The 18,403-nt window shown below is 54.1% G+C and overlaps 1 protein-coding gene across 5 annotated transcripts in view; it reads left to right on the forward strand.

Annotated features, from left to right (window-relative positions):
• Positions 1-448: 448 nt before the first annotated feature.
• LOC140396958 (actin filament-associated protein 1-like 2) overlaps positions 449-18,403 on the forward strand; it is an 83,028-nt gene continuing 65,073 nt past the window's right edge. For all 5 annotated transcript variants that reach the window (XM_072485938.1, XM_072485939.1, XM_072485942.1 and 2 more), the window contains exon 1: positions 449-636. In XM_072485938.1, coding sequence (XP_072342039.1) covers positions 621-636 — 16 coding nt within the window. In that variant the 5' untranslated portion in view covers positions 449-620. The remainder of the gene's footprint in view (positions 637-18,403) is intronic.

Consider the following 18,403-nt stretch of genomic DNA (forward strand, 5'->3'; position numbering starts at 1 on the left):
CGGGTGCTCCGGTTTCCTCCCGCAAGTCCTGAAAGACGTGCTTGTTAATTGAATCGGACATTCTGAATTCTCCCTCAGTGTATCCGAACAGGCGCCGGAATGTGGCGGCTAGGGGATTATCACAGTAACCTCATTGCAGTGTTAATGTAAGCCTACTTGTGACACTAATAAAGATTGGTATTATTAATTGGAAAAATCAAAAAGATCCTGTTGATCATGATGCGACTGAGAGAGGGACGCAAGGGAGACAGACAGACTTGAGCTGAGAATGAATCGCCAGTGATATGTGGAAAGATATCCACAAGGTGGAGGTTGCTGTCCCACATCGGTCATAGAACAATCCCACATCACTTCCCCCTCCCCGTCTCAACAACCCCCAAACCACCCCAGTCTGCTGCAGTCTCCCAGGGCAGCAGATGGTGCTGTGCTGAGCAGTTGAGAGACTGCCTTCCTCTTTAAGAAACAGCGCTGTTGATGTAGTGTCCAGTTTGGGTCGCGCTGAAGTGCTGTAATAGTTTGCAGACTCCGCACTCAGCCTGGGAGACAAAGAAGAAAAAAATCGAGCAGCAGCAATGGGGCAAACGGAGGGAATCCTCAGCTCTTAGATTCAAGCATCCGCCATGGACAAGCAAAAAGGTAAACTCAACACCCACTCCTCTGCTGCTGTCTCGACAGGCACAGAATGTTTAAATTCAATCTTGCTAAATGCATGCGTTGCCAAAACTCTCCCCCCGCCCCCTACAAATGCATTGATAAAACTTAGAGGCTGCAGACTTGTCCTCGCGACCAAGCAGAACCACCTCCAGCAAATCAACAACCTTTTGCAAGTGTTGTACAAACACACAAATGTTTTGACACTCTCGAGTGCTGTGGCAAATAGCGCCCTGGGGCTGACAGGGGCATGCTTTGTGAAGAATGTCACTGTCACACCAGCTCACAGGGCAAATATTATTTTCGGTTGAAAAGAAAACTTACAACCTGATGTGTGTCTGTAGTGTAATGTGGTCAGGATTGTTCGGTCTGCTTGCAATGTGATGCGTTCAGGGATGTCTAATGTGTTTGTCATGTCATGTGTTTCAGGGGTGTTTTTTTAATGTGTTGTGTGTTTTCAGTGTACAGGAGGGGCAGCACAGTAGCACAGTGGTTAGCACAGTTGCTCCACAGCACCAGGGTCCCAGGTTTGATTCCGGGCTTGGGTGACTGTCTGTGTGGAGTCTGCACGTTCTCCTCGTGTCTGCGTGGGTTTCCTCCGGGTGCTCCGGTTTCCTCCCACAAGTCCCGAAAGACGTGCTGTTCGGTGAATTGCGCATTCTAAATTCTCCCTCAGTGTACCCGAACAGGCACCGCAGTGTGGCGACTAGGGGCTTTTCACAGTAACTTCATTGCAGTGTTAATGTCAGCCTATTTGTGACACGAATAAAGATTATTATTCTAAATAGAAGCAGGAATAGTCCATGTTACCCTTCGAATCTGCTCTGCCATTCATTCAATAATATCAGGATCCTCTCCCGCTCCTTGATTCTTCCCAAAAAACTTATCGACCTCTGTCTTCAATACCAACCACTGCGCTTCCACAATCCCAAAGATTCACAACTTTCACTGAAGAAATTTCACCCCATCCCTGTCCTAAAAAGCCGACCGTTCAGCTTGAGACTACGATCCTGGGTTCTGGAATCTCCAGCTGGAGGACACCACCTCTCAATATCCACCCTGTCAAGCTATCGAAGAATGTGAAAAACGTATTCTAATCCCATCTGCCAGCTCTTGGCCCATAGCCTAGAATGTTAAGACGTGCCAAGTGCTCATCCAGGGACTTTTTAAAGGATGTGAGGCAACCCGGCTCTACCCCCCTCCCAGGCCGTGCATTCCAGACCGTCACCACCCTCCGGGGAAAATCCCTTTTCCTCAAATCCCTCCAAACCTCCTGACCCTTCACTTTCAACTCGCGACTGACCCTTCAACTAAGGGGATACAAGGGCGGCATGTGACACAGTGGTTAGCACTGGGACTGCGGCGCTGAGGATCCGGGTTCGAATCCCGGCTCTGGGTCACTGTCCGTGTGGAGTTTGCACATTCTCCCCGTGTCTGCGTGGGTTTCACCCCCACAACCCAAAGATGTGCAGGTTAAGTGTATTGGCCGCGCTAAATTGCCCCTTAATTGGAAAAAGAAAAATAATTGGCTACTCTAAATTTATTTTAAAACATTTTTAAAACTAAGGGGACTAGCTGCTCCCTAACCACCCTGTCCGTGCCCCTCAGAATCGTGTCCACCTCGATCAGGTCGCCCCTCAGCCTTCTCTGCTCCAGCGAAAACAACCCCAGCCTATCCAACCTCTCTTCATAACATAAACGCTCCAGCCCAGGCAACATCCTGGTGAATCCCCTCTGCACGCCGTCCAGTGCAATCACATCCTTCCTATAATGTGGCGACGAGAACTGCACACAGCAGTCCAGCTGTGGTTCACCAAAGTTCTGCACAACTCCCAACCTGACCTCCCTGCTTTTGTAATCTACCCTCCATTGATAAAGTGTCCCACATGCTCTCATCCCAGGGATCAATTTAGTGAACCGTCATTATTCCCTGCCAAGGCAAATACATCCTTGAATAAGGCTATAAGATGTAGGACCAGAAGTAGGCCATTCGGCCCTTCGAGTCTGCTCCGCCATTCAATGAGATCATGACCGATCGATGTGATAATCCTCAACTCCACTTTCCCTCCTTGTTCCCATCACCCTCGATTCCCTCACTGATTAAAAATCTGTCCCTCTCAGCCTTGAACATACTTATCCCAGTTTCTGAGACTGCCCTCTGTGATAGAGGTTACTCTTGTACCCCAAGCTCCATGCAATAAAGACTAACACACAATAGGCCTTTCTAAATGCTTGCTGTACCTGCATGTTACCTTTCTGGGATTTTGTACAAGAGCACCCAATCCCTCGGACATGCTGTACCAACATTTCCAGTCCCTTGCCTTTTAAATAGATTCTGCTTTTCTTCCTTTCAAAGTGAATAATCTTGCATTTCCTCCCATTATGTTGTATCTACCACCTTCTCTCTCAATCATTTAACCTGCTCATATCCCTTGGCAGCCTCCTCACAGCTTATTTTCCTCACCTAACTTTGTATCATCAGCAAACTTGGACACTTTACACGTAGTCCGCTCATCTAAGCCTTCGATGTAGTTGAGACACCAATATTGATCCCTGTGGTACCTTAATAATTACAACCTTCCCACTCAAGAATGAACATTTATTCTTATTCTGTTTCCTTTCCTAATTGTGTCCATATTTTACCCCCATGAACCTGGACTCATCCCAGGGATGACCTGTCATTATTCACTCCCCAAGGCAAATACATCCTTCCATAAGACCATAAGATGGAGGTCTTATGAACCAGAATCCTTTGTAAGAACATCTGGCGTGGCACTTTATTGAATGGCGTCTGAAAATCTAAATATACTACATCCACCAGTTCCCCTACATCATCCCTCAAAGTTATATCCTCAAAACACTCAAATAGATCTGACAAGTACAATTTTCCTTCCATAAAATTCTGCCTAATTATATTAGGCTTTTCTAAATGGCCTGATATTATAAAATTCCATTTTCTCACGTTTAATCAAGTCGCCTTTCCTGAATCCCTGATTTTTGAAACCCTCCCAATCCTCAAGAGTACTACTCTTTTTGTAAACATTGCCAACCTATTCCTTTCATCCAATACTCTCCTCAAATGCTTTAGTTAGCCATAGTTGTACCACATTTTCTGTGGTGTTTCTGTTCAAAAGAATGTATATTCATTATTATAAATAGCTTCTTTAAATGTTCACTTTTGCTCATTTACAGTCATGTATTTCAATCTAAATTCCCGATCTACCTTAGCAAAATGGCCCCTCGTAACAATGGAAACTTTGGCTTAAACCCATCACTCCTAAACTGATTATGAAATTCTACCATGTTATGATCACTCTTCCCCAGCGGATATTTTGCAATAAGATTATGAATAAACCCCATGTCACTACAGATCTAAAACAGCCTGTTCTCTAGTTGGTCCCTTGAAATATTATTCCTGTAAACCATCAGCACACTGATTCACATGCATTCCTCCAGTTCAGTATGAGGTGGACTGGTGAGGGTTGGGAGAAAGTATGAGAAAAGGCAATTTAAATCAAGGATATCATTCCAAAGGAGGTGCAGGCGCAATGGGACCTTGGGTTGGATGTGTACAGATTGTTCAAGGTGGCAGGGCAGGTTGAGTGAACGGTTCATAAAACATTTAAGATCCGGGGTTGTAGGGCAGCATGGTGGCGCAGTGGGTTAGCACTGCTGCCTCACGGCGCCGAAGTCCCAGGCTCGATCCCGGCTCTGGGTCACTGCCCGTGTGGAGTTTGCACATTCTCCCCGTGTCTGTGTGAGTCTCACCCCCCCCCCCCCCCCCCACAACCCTGGCCGTGGGGCAGCACGGTAGCATTGTGGATAGCACAATTGCTTCACGGAGCCAGGGTCCCGGGTTCAATTCCCCGCTGGGTCACTGTCTGTGCGGAGTCTACACGTCCTCCCCGTGTCTGCGTGGGTTTCCTCCGGGTGCTCCGGTTTCCTCCCACAGTCCAAAGATGTGCAGGTTAGGTGGATTGGCCATGCTAAATTGCCCTTCGTGTCCAAAATTGCCCTTAGTGTTGGGTGGGGTTACTGGGATAGGGTGGAGGTGTTGACCTTGGGTAGGGTGCTCTTTCCAAGAGCCGGTGCAGACTCGATGGGCCGAATGGCCTCCTTCTGCACTACAAATTCTATGATAAACTCAAAAGATGTGCAGGATAGGTGGATTGGCCGCGCTAAATTGCCCCTTAATCGGAAAAATTATAGAGAGGAAAAAAAAGATCCAGAGATGTATAAATTGAAAGATAAAGTGTAAACACAAGGTCGTTATGGTGAACTTTTATATGAGACGGTATCAGCCCCAACTAGAGTACTGTGTTCAATTCTGGGCACCACACTTTGGGTGACGTCATTAGAGAGGATGCAGAAAATATTTCCGAGAATTGTTCCAGGGATGGGGACTTCAGTTACGGGGATAGATCGGAGAAGCTGGCACCGTTCTCTTTGGAGAAGGGAAGGTTGAGGGGAGTTTTGATGGGGTTTGTTCAAAGTCATGAGGGTGTCTGGGCGGCGACGATAGGGACAAACCTGGCGGAGGGTCGAGCTCCAGAGAATTAAAGTGATTGGCTGAAGAAGCAGAGCAACGTGAGGAAGACCATGTCACACAGCGAGTGGTTCGGATCGGGAACGCACTGCCTGAGAGTGAGTTGGAGGAAGGTTCAGTCGAGGCTTTCAAAAGAGAGGTTGGATCACGATCTGAGGAGAAAAGGGGCGGGAGTCCCCCGGTCGCCGACGGCGACACCGCGAAAATCAGAGAATCCAGCCCAAGAAAGCAGAGCTCTGGGGAAAAGGCAGGGGTGTGGGACAACGTGAGTCGCTCTTAGAGACAGCAGGGGGGCGGACACAAGGAGATGAATGGCCTCCTTCTGTACTCTCACCATTTTAGGATTCTACGTCCAAATGATTGCGTTAACGTTGAGTAAAGCTGCAATGTCCCTCATTGAAAGATGGGGCGCTGTTCCTGGAGCTTATATTGGAACACTGCAGCAGGCCGAGGATTGAGATATCAGTGTGGAAGTTCTGGATTCTAGTCGATATGATCTATTCAGATGATGTCTCTCCAGACCTATGGCTCTATGCTGGTGGGAGCCCAGAAACACGATTGATAGGCTGCCTTCCGATTGATTCATGGCCCTCATCGCCTCAGAGTTCACGTGGATGTTTCACAGGCAGTTTGACCTCTCTATCTGAACAGTGTCCTGCCTGGAGAAATGGGGAGCGACAGACAGAGGCATGGAGCCGCAGGGGGAAGGGTTACAAACATTGGAATGCGTTTCATTCACTTGATTTCCTGTTTCCCTGTCCGGTTGGAACGGACTACATGTCACGTTGGTTGCAATCCAAATTATTGAAATGAGGAGAGGATCAGATTGGAAAGCATCAAAGGCTGTGTGAGGTAAACAGCAAGTGAGACGTTCGGGGTGACGCTGTCAGTCCCTGTGCGTGTCCTGAGCCTAAATGTTGTCTGGGGGTACCCTTGGGACCTCCAGAGTGAGTCAGGTGTCTTCCAAATATTCTGGATTCGTCAAGAGTTCACGCCCTAAGTCTGACAGAGTTGGGCGGCACGGTGGCGCAGTGGTTAGCACTGCTGCCTCACGGCGCCGAGGGCCCGGGTTCGATCCCCAGCCCTGGGCCACTGTCCGTGTGGAGTTTGCACATCCTCCCCGTGTCTGCGTGGGTCTCGCCCCCACAACCCAAAGATGTGCAGGTTAGGTGGATTGGCCGCGCTAAATTGCCCCTTCATTGGAAATGTTTTTTTTCATAGAATCATAGAATTTACAGTGCAGAAGGAGGCCATTCGGCCCATCGAGTCTGCACCGGCTCTTGGAAAGAGCACCCTACTTAAACCCGCACCTCCACCCCATCCCCATAACCCCGTAACCCCACCCAACCTTTTGGACACTAAGGGGCAATTTATCATGGCCAATCCACCTAACCCGCACATCTTTGGACTGTGGGAGGAAACCCACGCAGACACGGGGAGAACGTGCAGACTCCGCACGGACAGTGACCCAAGCCGGGAATCGAACCTGGGACCCTGGAGCTGTGAAGCAACTGTGCTAACCACTGTGTTGCCGTGCATTTTATTATTCCTTTATTTCAGCTCTTTTGTCCGTCAACACTAACGTTTACCCTGCCTGACAACCTCCTTTATCATTTAATGTCTCCTGTATTCCACCCTCGCACAGATCCAGGTACCTTTTACTTTCTCCCTTCACTTGCTCAAAACCTATTACATCTCAAAGAACACACCACAGGAACACGCCCTTCGGCCCTCCAAGCGTGTACCGGTCATAATAATAATAATCTTTATCAGTGTCACAAGTCGGCTTACATTACCACTGCAATGAAGTGACTGCGAAAAGCCCCTAGTCGCCACACTCTGGCGCCTGTTCGGACACACAGAGGGAGAATTCAGAATGTCCGATTCACCTAACAGCACGTCTTTCGGGACTTGTGGGAGGAAACCGGAGCGCCCGGAGGAAACCCACGCAGACACGGGGGAGAACGTGCAAACTCCGCACAGACAGTGACCCAAGCCGGGAATCGAACCTGGGACCCCGGTGCTGTGAAGTAACTCATGACAGAGATGGACGCAGGGTCAGATCGAACTGGCTTTCTGCCGCTCAGGTTTGGCTTGGGTTCCTGGGTTGCCTTGTCCGCTTCAACCCATCGCCCCGAGAGAGCGGGGAAAGTGGAGGGAATCAGCTCGACCTCATCACGAGTTAATAAGCCTTCCCCCAAAACCTGACTGGCAGCCGTGCTGCAAGTCACATACCCTTGCTCAGAATCCAAGGAGAACGTAGACAATGAGCTCCCGCTGGGAGGCAAAGGTCGTGGGACGTGGAGGCGAGGTGAAAAACATTCGGGAGAGAGAAAAGTAGGATCTGCAATAAGTCATCTCTCTCGCTTCCCCGCTGGCTCACTGTCTGTGCGGAGTCTGCACGTTCTCCCCCGTGTCTGCGTGGGTTTCCTCCGGGTGCTCCGGTTTCCTCCCACAGCCCAAAGACGTGCAGGTTAGGTGGATTGGCCATGATAAATTGCCCCTTGGAGTCCAAAAAGGTTAGGAGGGGTTATTGGGTTACGGGGATAGGGTGGAAGTGAGGGTTGAAGTGGGTCGGTGCAGACTCGTAGGGCCGAATGGCCTCCTTCTGCACTGTGTGTTCTATGTTCTCTCTCTCTCTGACGCCCCACCCCCAACACGCCGCCCAGCTGAGTGTCACGTCTGAAAAGATCTGAATCTAGGAATGTACATATAATTGTACAGCAATCGGAAATGTTCTTCACTCTCCCATTCCCCGGAGAACAGCCTAGTCTGTTGTTTATTGATGGGGTAGGCAGGGCAATCTGATCTGATTGCAATCTCTGGAATGGTGAGTTATGGCTCCGAGCTGGAAGCTGAGAATAACGTAATCCTTTTAGCACTGCGGTGACCCAGACCAATTCCCTGACTCGTCTTGAGCCCCTTCACCCTCCGGTCTCCTTTCTTGAAAGGCAAAGGTGCCGTTGCTGGGTTACAGGGAGGTTTTTGCCGCCTGTCCCATTGCCTTGGCCTGAGCTGTTGAAATTAGGGACGTGATCTTCCCGAAGGGGAATAAAGTTCCCGAGCGAGGGCCTTTAGCTGCATGTTTCCCAGCACTCGCGGTGACGAGAGACACGCGGGCCGGGGTTCTCCGACCCAGAGCCGGGTCAGAGAATCCCCGGGGTGGGGGCGACAATCACGCCACGCTGCCCCGACGCCGGCTCGCCAATTCTCCGTCGCCGATATTTGGGCACACGCAGGATTGCCGTCGCGCCGGTCAGGGGCCGTTGACAGCCCCCCCCGGCGATTCTCCGGGCCCCGACGGGCCGAGTGGCCGCCGGGTTCAGCCGAGACCCGCCGGCGTGGGTTACTCAGGTCCCACACGGCGGGACCTGGATCTACCGTCCTGGATGGGGGAGGGGGGGGGGGCGTGTTGATGCGACCGCAAGGGGGGCTTCCACAGTGGCCGGGCCCACGATCGGGGCCTACCTGATTGCGTGGGGGCCGCTGTTCCTCCCCGCCTGTAGAGCTCCGCGAGCTCGGCACAGGTCGCGTCGCACCGGCTGGAGCTGAGGGACCACTCCGGGGCCGACCTAGCCTCCGAGGAAGGGGGGCATCCCGGACAATTGAGGACCGCTGACGCCGGAGTGGCTCACGCCGCTTTTCGCGCCGGCGTCAGAACTTGGAGAATCCCGGCCCAGGCTGATCAGCGCGACTCACTTTGGATAAGGGGCCTAAATGGGGAACGCGCGGCCCAGGCCGCACATAGCCCCGTCTTGTACAATGAGGATCTCCGCACGCCGGAACTCCCCATTGGAGCGAGAGATCGGGACGCCATTGTTAAATAGCGACCCGATCTCCGAGGCCCACAAAAAAAAAAATCCCCCACCTCCCCCCCAGCCTGAACGCAAAACGGGAGGGTCCTCAGGACCCCCAAGGCCCCCCCAACACCCACGGCCCTGGCCCAATCGCGCGCGTGCTAAAACAATGCCAGCTTGGCACCTTGGTAAGTCACCCTTGCCTGCTGGCAGTGCCAGATGGTTGGCACACCTTGAGCACACCATATGAAGCCTTTGACCCTGCCGATATCACCGCCTGTACCTTCGAGCCCCATATCGCGGCGGGCATAACCTGGCACCACCCACTGCTTCCATTGCCAGCAACTGGCAGGGTCTCCTGTGGTTTCCATCACCTGCCTGCTCTCAACACCACCTCAACCTGGATCATAGCTTGGCCTCTTGCTGTGCTGGAACCATTCGGTCCATTGATAGCTCTCCGCATGACCAATTTGACTCCCCCACCCTTTCCCTCGAGCCCTGAAACTTTGTTTCCTTCCATGTGCTGACTTTTCCATTTGAAAGTCATGATTAAGCCGGCTCCCCCAACCCCACCCTTGCAGACAGTTATTGCTTGTCTTCAGGCCGTCTTTGGTTCGTTTGCCAATCCATGTCACCTGACTCCTGGTTCCCCCACTCTCTTTGCCCGTGGGAACAGTCTCTCCCTATCTCCTCTGTCTCAGACCTCCGCCTGACTCTGAACACCTCCATCAAATCGCCTGTCATCCATCTCGAAGGCGATTGACTGGGAATCTCTCCAATCAGACTATGTCACTCAATACCCTCGTCCCTGGGACGATTCGCATCGCTTCTTTTCTGCACCCTCTCCAAGGCCCTTTTCCTGAAGTGCAGTGTCCGGGATTGGATGCAACACTCCACTTGCGGCCAAGGGAGAGTTTTGGAAAGGTTATTCGTCATCTCCTTGCTTTTGAATTGCCTCAGGACACGCACCCCAGTGAGAGTCAGTGTCTGTGGGTCCCGTACCCCAGTGAGAGTCTGTGTGTGTGGAACCCGTACCCCAGTGAGAGTCAGTGTGTGTGGAACCCGTACCCCAGTGAGAGTCAGTGTGTGTGGGTCCCGTACCCCAGTGAGAGTCAGTGTGTGTGGAACCCGTACCCCAGTGAGAGTCAGTGTGTGTGGGTCCCGTACCCCAGTGAGAGTCAGTGTGTGTGGGTCCCGTACCCCAGTGAGAGTCAGTGTGTGTGGGTCCCGTAACCCAGTGAGAGTCAGTGTGTGTGGGTCCCGTACCCCAGTGAGAGTCAGTGTGTGTGGGTCCCGTGCCCCAGTGAGAGTCAGTGTGTGTGGGTCCCGCACCCCAGTGAGAGTCAGTGTGTGTGGGTCCTGTACCCCAGTGAGAGTCAGTGTGTGTGGGTCCTGTACCCCAGTGAGAGTCAGTGTGTGTGGGTCCCGTACCCCAGTGAGAGTCAGTGTATGTAGGTCCCGTATCCCAGTGAGAGTCAGTGTGTGTGGGTCCCGCACCCCAGTGAGAGTCAGTGTGTGTGGGTCCCATACCCCAGTGAGAGTCAGTGTGTGTGGAACCCGCACCCCAGTGAGAATCAGTGTGTGTGGGTCCCGTACCCAAGTGAGAGTCAGTGTGTGTGGGTCCCGTACCCCAGTGAGAGTCAGTGTGTGTGGCACCCGTACCCCAGTGAGAGTCAGTGTGTGTGGGTCCTGTACCCCAGTGAGAGTCAGTGTGTGTGGGTCCTGTGCCCCAGTGAGAGTCAGTGTATGTGGGTCCCGTACCCCAGTGAGAGTCAGTGTGTGTGGGTCCCATACCCCAGTGAGAGTCAGTGTGTGTGGGTCCCGTACCCCAGTGAGAGTCAGTGTGTGTGGGTCCCGTACCCCAGTGAGAGTCAGTGTGTGTGGCACCCGTCCCCCAGTGAGAGTCAGTGTGTGTGGGTCCCGTACCCCAGTGAGAGTCAGTGTGTGTGGGTCCCGCACCCCAGTGAGAGTCAGTGTGTGTGGGTCCCGTACCCCAGTGAGAGTCAGTGTGTGTGGGTCCCGTACCCCAGTGAGAGTCAGTGTGTGTGGGACCCGTACCCCAGTGAGAGTCAGTGTGTGTGGGTCCCATATCCCAGTGAGAGTCAGTGTGTGTGGGTCCCGCACCCCAGTGAAAGTCAGTGTGTGTGGGACCCGTACCCCAGTGAGAGTCAGTGTGTGTGGGTCCCGTACCCCAGTGAGAGTCAGTGTGTGTGGGTCCCGTACCCCAGTGAGAGTCAGTGTGTGTGGCACCCGTCCCCCAGTGAGAGTCAGTGTGTGTGGGTCCCGTACCCCAGTGAGAGTCAGTGTGTGTGGGACCCGTACCCCAGTGAGAGTCAGTGTGTGTGGCACCCGTCCCCCAGTGAGAGTCAGTGTGTGTGGGTCCCGTATCCCAGTGAGAGTCAGTGTGTGTGGGTCCCATACCCCAGTGAGAGTCGGTGTGTGTGGGACCCGTACCCCAGTGAGAGTCAGTGTGTGTGGGACCCGTACCCCAGTGAGAGTCAGTGTGTGTGGGTCCCGCACCCCAGTGAGAGTCAGTGTGTGTGGGTCCCATACCCCAGTGAGAGTCAGTGTGTGTGGGTCCCGTACCCCAGTGAGAGTCAGTGTGTGTGGCACCCGTCCCCCAGTGAGAGTCAGTGTGTGTGGGTCCCGTACCCCAGTGAGAGTCAGTGTGTGTGGGTCCCGCACCCCAGTGAGAGTCAGTGTGTGTGGGTCCCGTACCCCAGTGAGAGTCAGTGTGTGTGGGTCCCGTACCCCAGTGAGAGTCAGTGTGTGTGGGACCCGTACCCCAGTGAGAGTCAGTGTGTGTGGGTCCCATATCCCAGTGAGAGTCAGTGTGTGTGGGTCCCGCACCCCAGTGAAAGTCAGTGTGTGTGGGACCCGTACCCCAGTGAGAGTCAGTGTGTGTGGGTCCCGTACCCCAGTGAGAGTCAGTGTGTGTGGGTCCCGTACCCCAGTGAGAGTCAGTGTGTGTGGCACCCGTCCCCCAGTGAGAGTCAGTGTGTGTGGGTCCCGTACCCCAGTGAGAGTCAGTGTGTGTGGATCCCGTATCCCAGTGAGAGTCAGTGTGTGTGGGTCCCGTACCCCAGTGAGAGTCAGTGTGTGTGGGTCCCGTACCCCAGTGAGAGTCAGTGTGTGTGGGACCCGTACCCCAGTGAGAGTCAGTGTGTGTGGGTCCCATATCCCAGTGAGAGTCAGTGTGTGTGGGTCCCGTACCCCAGTGAGAGTCAGTGTGTGTGGGTCCCGTACGCCAGTGAGAGTCAGTGTGTTTGGGTCCCGTACCCCAGTGAGAGTCAGTGTGTGTGGGTCCCGTACCCCAGTGAGAGTCGGTGTGTGTGGGTCCCGTACCCCAGTGAGAGTCAGTGTGTGTGAGTCCTGTACCCCAGTGAGAGTCAGTGTGTGTGGGTCCCGTACCCCAGTGAGAGTCAGTGTGTGTGGGTCCTGTACCCCAGTGAGAGTCAGTGTGTGTGGGTCCCGTACCCCAGTGAGAGTCAGTGTGTGTGGGTCCTGTACCCCAGTGAGAGTCAGTGTGTGTGGGTCCTGTGCCCCAGTGAGAGTTAGTGTATGTGGGTCCCGTACCCCAGTGAGAGTCAGTGTGTGTGGGTCCCATACCCCAGTGAGAGTCAGTGTGTGTGGGTCCTGTGCCCCAGTGAGAGTCAGTGTATGTGGGTCCCGTATCCCAGTGAGAGTCAGTGTGTGTGGGTCCCGTACCCCAGTGAGAGTCGGTGTGTGTGGGTCCCGCACCCCAGTGAGAGTCAGTGTGTGTGGGTCCCATACCCCAGTGAGAGTCAGTGTGTGTGGGTCCCGTACCCCAGTGAGAGTCAGTGTGTGTGGCACCCGTCCCCCAGTGAGAGTCAGTGTGTGTGGGTCCCGTACCCCAGTGAGAGTCAGTGTGTGTGGGTCCCGCACCCCAGTGAGAGTCAGTGTGTGTGGGTCCCGTACCCCAGTGAGAGTCAGTGTGTGTGGGTCCCGTACCCCAGTGAGAGTCAGTGTGTGTGGGACCCGTACCCCAGTGAGAGTCAGTGTGTGTGGGTCCCATATCCCAGTGAGAGTCAGTGTGTGTGGGTCCCGCACCCCAGTGAAAGTCAGTGTGTGTGGGACCCGTACCCCAGTGAGAGTCAGTGTGTGTGGGTCCCGTACCCCAGTGAGAGTCAGTGTGTGTGGGTCCCGTACCCCAGTGAGAGTCAGTGTGTGTGGCACCCGTCCCCCAGTGAGAGTCAGTGTGTGTGGGTCCCGTACCCCAGTGAGAGTCAGTGTGTGTGGGACCCGTACCCCAGTGAGAGTCAGTGTGTGTGGCACCCGTCCCCCAGTGAGAGTCAGTGTGTGTGGGTCCCGTACCCCAGTGAGAGTCAGTGTGTGTGGATCCCGTACCCCAGTGAGAGTCGGTGTGTGTGGGTCCCGTACCCCAGTGAGAGTCAGTGTGTGTGAGTCCTGTACCCCAGTGAGAGTCAGTGTGTTTGGGTCCCGTACCCCAGTGAGAGTCAGTGTGTGTGGGTCCTGTACCCCAGTGAGAGTCAGTGTGTGTGGGTCCCGTACCCCAGTGAGAGTCAGAGTGTGTGGGTCCTGTACCCCAGTGAGAGTCGGTGTGTGGAACCCGTACCCCAGTGAGAGTCAGTGTGTGTGGGTCCCGTACCCCAGTGAGAGTCAGTGTGTGTGGGTCCTGTACCCCAGTGAGAGTCAGTGTGTGTGGGTCCCGTACCCCAGTGAGAGTCAGTGTGTGTGGGTCCTGTACCCCAGTGAGAGTCAGTGTGTGTGGGACCCGTACCCCAGTGAGAGTCAGTGTGTGTGGGTCCCGCACCCCAGTGAGAGAGGCAGTGTGTGTGGGTCCCGTACTCCAGAGAGAGTCAGTGTGTGTGGGTCCCGCACACCAGTGAGAGTCAGTGTGTGTGGGTCCCGTACCCCAGTGAGAGTCAGTGTGTGTGGGTCCCGTACCCCAGTGAGAGTCAGTGTGTGTGGGACCCGTACCCCAGTGAGAGTCAGTGTGTGTGGGTCCCGTACCCCAGTGAGAATCAGTGTGTGTGGAACCCGTACCCCAGTGAGAGTCAGTGTGTGTGGGACCCGTACCCCAGTGAGAGTCAGTGTGTGTGGGTCCCGTACCCCAGTGAGAGTCAGTGTGTGTGGGTCCCGTACCCCAGTGAGAGTCAGTGTGTGTGGGTCCCGTACCCCAGTGAGAGTCAGTGTGTGTGGGTCCCGTACCCCAGTGAGAATCAGTGTGTGTGGAACCCGTACCCCAGTGAGAGTCAGTGTGTGTGGAACCCGTACCCCAGTGAGAGTCAGTGTGTGTGGGTCCCGTACCCCAGTGAGAGTCAGTGTGTGAGGGACCCGTACCCCAGTGAGAGTCAGTGTGTGTGGAACCCGTACCCCAGTGAGAGTCAGTGTGTGTGGAACCCGCACCCCAGTGAGAGTCAGTGTGTGCGGGTCCCGTACCCCAGTGAGAGTCAGTGTGTGTGGGACCCGTACCCCAGTGAGAGTCAGTGTGTGTGGGTCCCGTACCCCAGTGAGAGTCGGTGTGTGTGGGGCCCGTACCCCAGTGAGAGTCAGTGTATGTGGGTCCCGTATCCCAGTGAGAGTCAGTGTGTGTGGGTCCCGTACCCCAGTGAGAGTCAGTGTGTGTGGGTCCTGTGCCCCAGTGAGAGTCAGTGTATGTGGGTCCCGTATCCCAGTGAGAGTCAGTGTGTGTGGAACGCGTACCCCAGTGAGAGTCAGTGTGTGTGGAACCCGCACCCCAGTGAGAGTCAGTGTGTGCGGGTCCCGTACCCCAGTGAGAGTCAGTGTGTGTGGGACCCGTACCCCAGTGAGAGTCAGTGTGTGTGGGTCCCGTACCCCAGTGAGAGTCGGTGTGTGTGGGGCCCGTACCCCAGTGAGAGTCAGTGTATGTGGGTCCCGTATCCCAGTGAGAGTCAGTGTGTGTGGGTCCCGTACCCCAGTGAGAGTCAGTGTGTGTGGGTCCTGTGCCCCAGTGAGAGTCAGTGTATGTGGGTCCCGTATCCCAGTGAGAGTCAGTGTGTGTGGGTCCCGTACCCCAGTGAGAGTCAGTGTGTGTGGGTCCCATACCCCAGTGAGAGTCAGTGTGTGTGGGTCCCGTACCCCAGTGAGAGTCAGTGTCTGTGGGACCCATACCCCAGTGAGAGTCAGTGTGTGTGGGTCCCGCACCCCAGTGAGAGTCAGTGTGTGCGGGACCCATACCCCAGTGAGAGTCAGTGTGTGTGTGGGTCCTGTACCCCAGTGAGAGTCAGTGTGTGTGGGTCCCGTACCCCAGTGAGAGTCGGTGTGTGTGGGTCCTGTACCCCAGTGAGAGTCAGTGTCTGTGGGACCCATACCCCAGTGAGAGTCGGTGTGTGTGGAACCCGTACCCCAGTGAGAGTCAGTGTGTGTGGAACCCGTACCCCAGTGAGAGTCAGTGTGTGTGGGTCCCGTACCCCAGTGAGAGTCAGTGTGTGTGGGCTGGAAAATCTTGATATTCGTTCTCTTGAAGCTGAAGTGCTCTCCCCTGACAGTCCTACAAACCGAAACGGCAGACAATCTCTCCAAATCGAACAGCCGAACCTCTTGAATCTGACAAACGAATATTGCAAATGCTCCTGTCACCCGCCATTTAAGGCCAAGGCTGACTGTGGCTCTCTGATAGTTTGTTTATGTGACTGTTAATTCCTCAACCCTGCTGTCACTGTCATCTCCTGGAGCCAAGAAATCTTCCAAAGAAAAACTGGATGGTTTGAATGCCAAGTCAAGAATTCACACAGAGAGCGAGAGAGAGAGGGAAACAAAAGCAAATGTGTTTTTCGCATGTACATGTTGAAGATTGAGGAAGCGGTTAAATTCTAGATTCATTCCTTTGCAGCTTATATTCTCATTCGATGTTGTCTCATGGGGTTATGCTCTCGTGAATCTCAGATCCAGTTTGGTAAGATTGCTGTCACTATCCGAGCTGTCGAACAATCAAAGCCTTGCCCAATTACCCAGCTTCCTGAAATATATTTAATAAACGACAGGATGCTGGGAAAGACAATTTGTAAAAACTGTGGTTCACAAGCTAAGATCATCGAGGAGGGGTGGGGGAACGTGGGTGGGGGAAGGGGGGCGGCGAGAGCATCGGTGTCAGCTATGGCTCAATGTTTCGCTCCTCTGCATCAGTAGATTGTGGGATCAAGTCCGGCTCAGGAGCCGGGGGCGCTTAATCCATGCTGTCCCCACCTTTCAGCGCAGTACCGAGGGAGTGCTACACTCTCTGAGGCGCTGTCTTTCAGATGAAACCTTAAACCTAACCCCCTCTCAGCTGCTCTTTTGGGTGGCTGTCAAAGATCCCGCAGCAAAGGACAAAGAACATTACAGCATAGGAACAGGCCCTTCGGCCCACTACGCCTGCGCTGAGCCAGATTCCTTTAGACCTACTACTTATCGTCTAAACAATCTGTATCCCTTCATGTGTCTATCAAGATACATCTTAAACTTTGCTATCCTGCCCGCCTCCACCACCACCACTGGCAACGCGTTCCAGGCACCCACCATCCTCTGCGTGAAAAACATCTTCCCGAAACTTTCCCCCTCTCACCTTGAACCTGTGCCCCCTTGTAATTGAGTCTCCCACCCTGGGATAAAGCTTCTGACTAATCCTGTCGATACCTCTCGTAATTTTGTCGAGGTCTCCCCTCAGCCTCCGTCTTTCCATCGAAAACAATCCGAGTTTATTCGACCTCTCCTCATAGCTAACACCCTCCAGACCAGGCAACATCCTGGTGAACCTTCTTTGCCCTCTCTCCAAAGCATTCACGTCCTTTTGGAAGTGTGGCGACGGGAACAGCACGCGATATTCCAAATGTGGCCCAACTAAAGTTTTATACAGCTGTAGCCTGACCATTGTCCTCAATGGCCAGGCCGATGAAGGCAAGTAGGCCGTATGCCTTCTGAAGCACTCTGCTGAAGAGCAGAGATCTTCTCCTGTGGATCCATTGCCTAGTATTTATCCCTCAACCAACAACTCTTCCAAACACCCATGCCCCTCCGTTTTCACGAGTACAAATATGTTGAAATAATCCCCAGATGTGGGGCGAGAACCGTTTCTGGCACCAGCAGTTCATTCCCAGAGGCAGGTTTTCCCAAGTCCTGTGCGGCTGAGGTGGGATCCGTTCCAGCTACTAAATGATTCCAGGAGCTGGGCAAGGAGATGCCAGATCTTGCGATTTTAGTTGTGGAAAATAGTGGGCTGAATCCGTCACTATGTCCTCCCGCCGGGGTGGAAACGGTGGCGTTTTACGACAGAAAGAAATGGTGTAAAATGGCCGCCGATCCTCCGTTTGGCTGGGGGGGGGGGGGGGGGGGGGGGGGTTTGCATCAAGGCAGCGTAGAGCACCCGGCTCGAGCTGCCAACACGGCTCGGAGAATTGCCGGGTCCACGGCCGCGCGTGCGCGAACGGCGGCGTCCTGCGACGTGGCGCCGGCTGCTTGCGGACCTCAAAGCTCCCCCTTCTCAGTGCTCTCCCTCCACACTTATACCCCACACTTTCTCTTCCCCTCTCCGTCATCCCCATCCCTCCTCCCCCTTGGAGGAGAGTGGGAGCCTGCAAAGTTCAAATTCACGTTTTAAGAAACCACGGGCACAGTTCAGCGACTGCGTTGTCCCCGGCACGGGTCTGGTCGCACCGGGTGATAACGGAAGAAGGGGAAAAAACAAAAATCAAGATTCGCGCTGGGCGTGAACCGTTTTACGATCCCCCCCCCCCGCCCCCCCACCCAGCCCGCTCCCGATGAAGAATTTCAGATCTCGGCCAAAAATGGCGAGAGTATTCATTGACCCAAATTTGCCTGCATTTCAATCTCACGAACGAGATTGGCTTCCCGGGAATGACCCAACTCCCAGCAGGAAGTCACGCGGGTGTCGCTTAGTACTCCTGCTCAATGACGTGAAGCTGGCGCAATGGCTGCTGAGGGGAAGTGAGAAGGTGAGTAGCACTTTCTGGCATTCAGCACAAGGGCACCGTTGGGTCTTGGGCTTGGTCGGGGGGGGCTGAAGCGTTCCAGATCGGGGGTCCCCCCTGGATCGGGAGCGGTGTGGTGCTTTTCAAGCCATCTTTAAATATTGTGGCGACCCACAACAGGGGCAACTACAGCTGAACCCTGTCTGTCCCACCAAACTCTTCCAGGACAGAGCCCGGCTGCAGCTTCTCTCCTGAAAGACAATTTCACTCCCTTTGACCATGAGCAGCCTCTAGCTTCACAGCTGAAGGCTCTTTCAAATGAGGAATCATCTTTGGTAGTTGTGAGAGCACGTCACAGCTGCAGGTTGTGTTTGCTGCTTGCAGGGCGGCACGGCGGCGCAGTGGTTAGCACTGCTGCCTCACGGCGCCGAGGTCCCAGGTTCGATCCCGGCTCTGGGCCACTGTCCGTGTGGAGTTTGCACATTCTCCCCGTGTCT

The sequence above is a fragment of the Scyliorhinus torazame genome, chromosome 20, assembly GCF_047496885.1.
Source record: "Scyliorhinus torazame isolate Kashiwa2021f chromosome 20, sScyTor2.1, whole genome shotgun sequence".
In the NCBI taxonomy this organism is placed as follows: domain Eukaryota; kingdom Metazoa; phylum Chordata; class Chondrichthyes; order Carcharhiniformes; family Scyliorhinidae; genus Scyliorhinus; species Scyliorhinus torazame.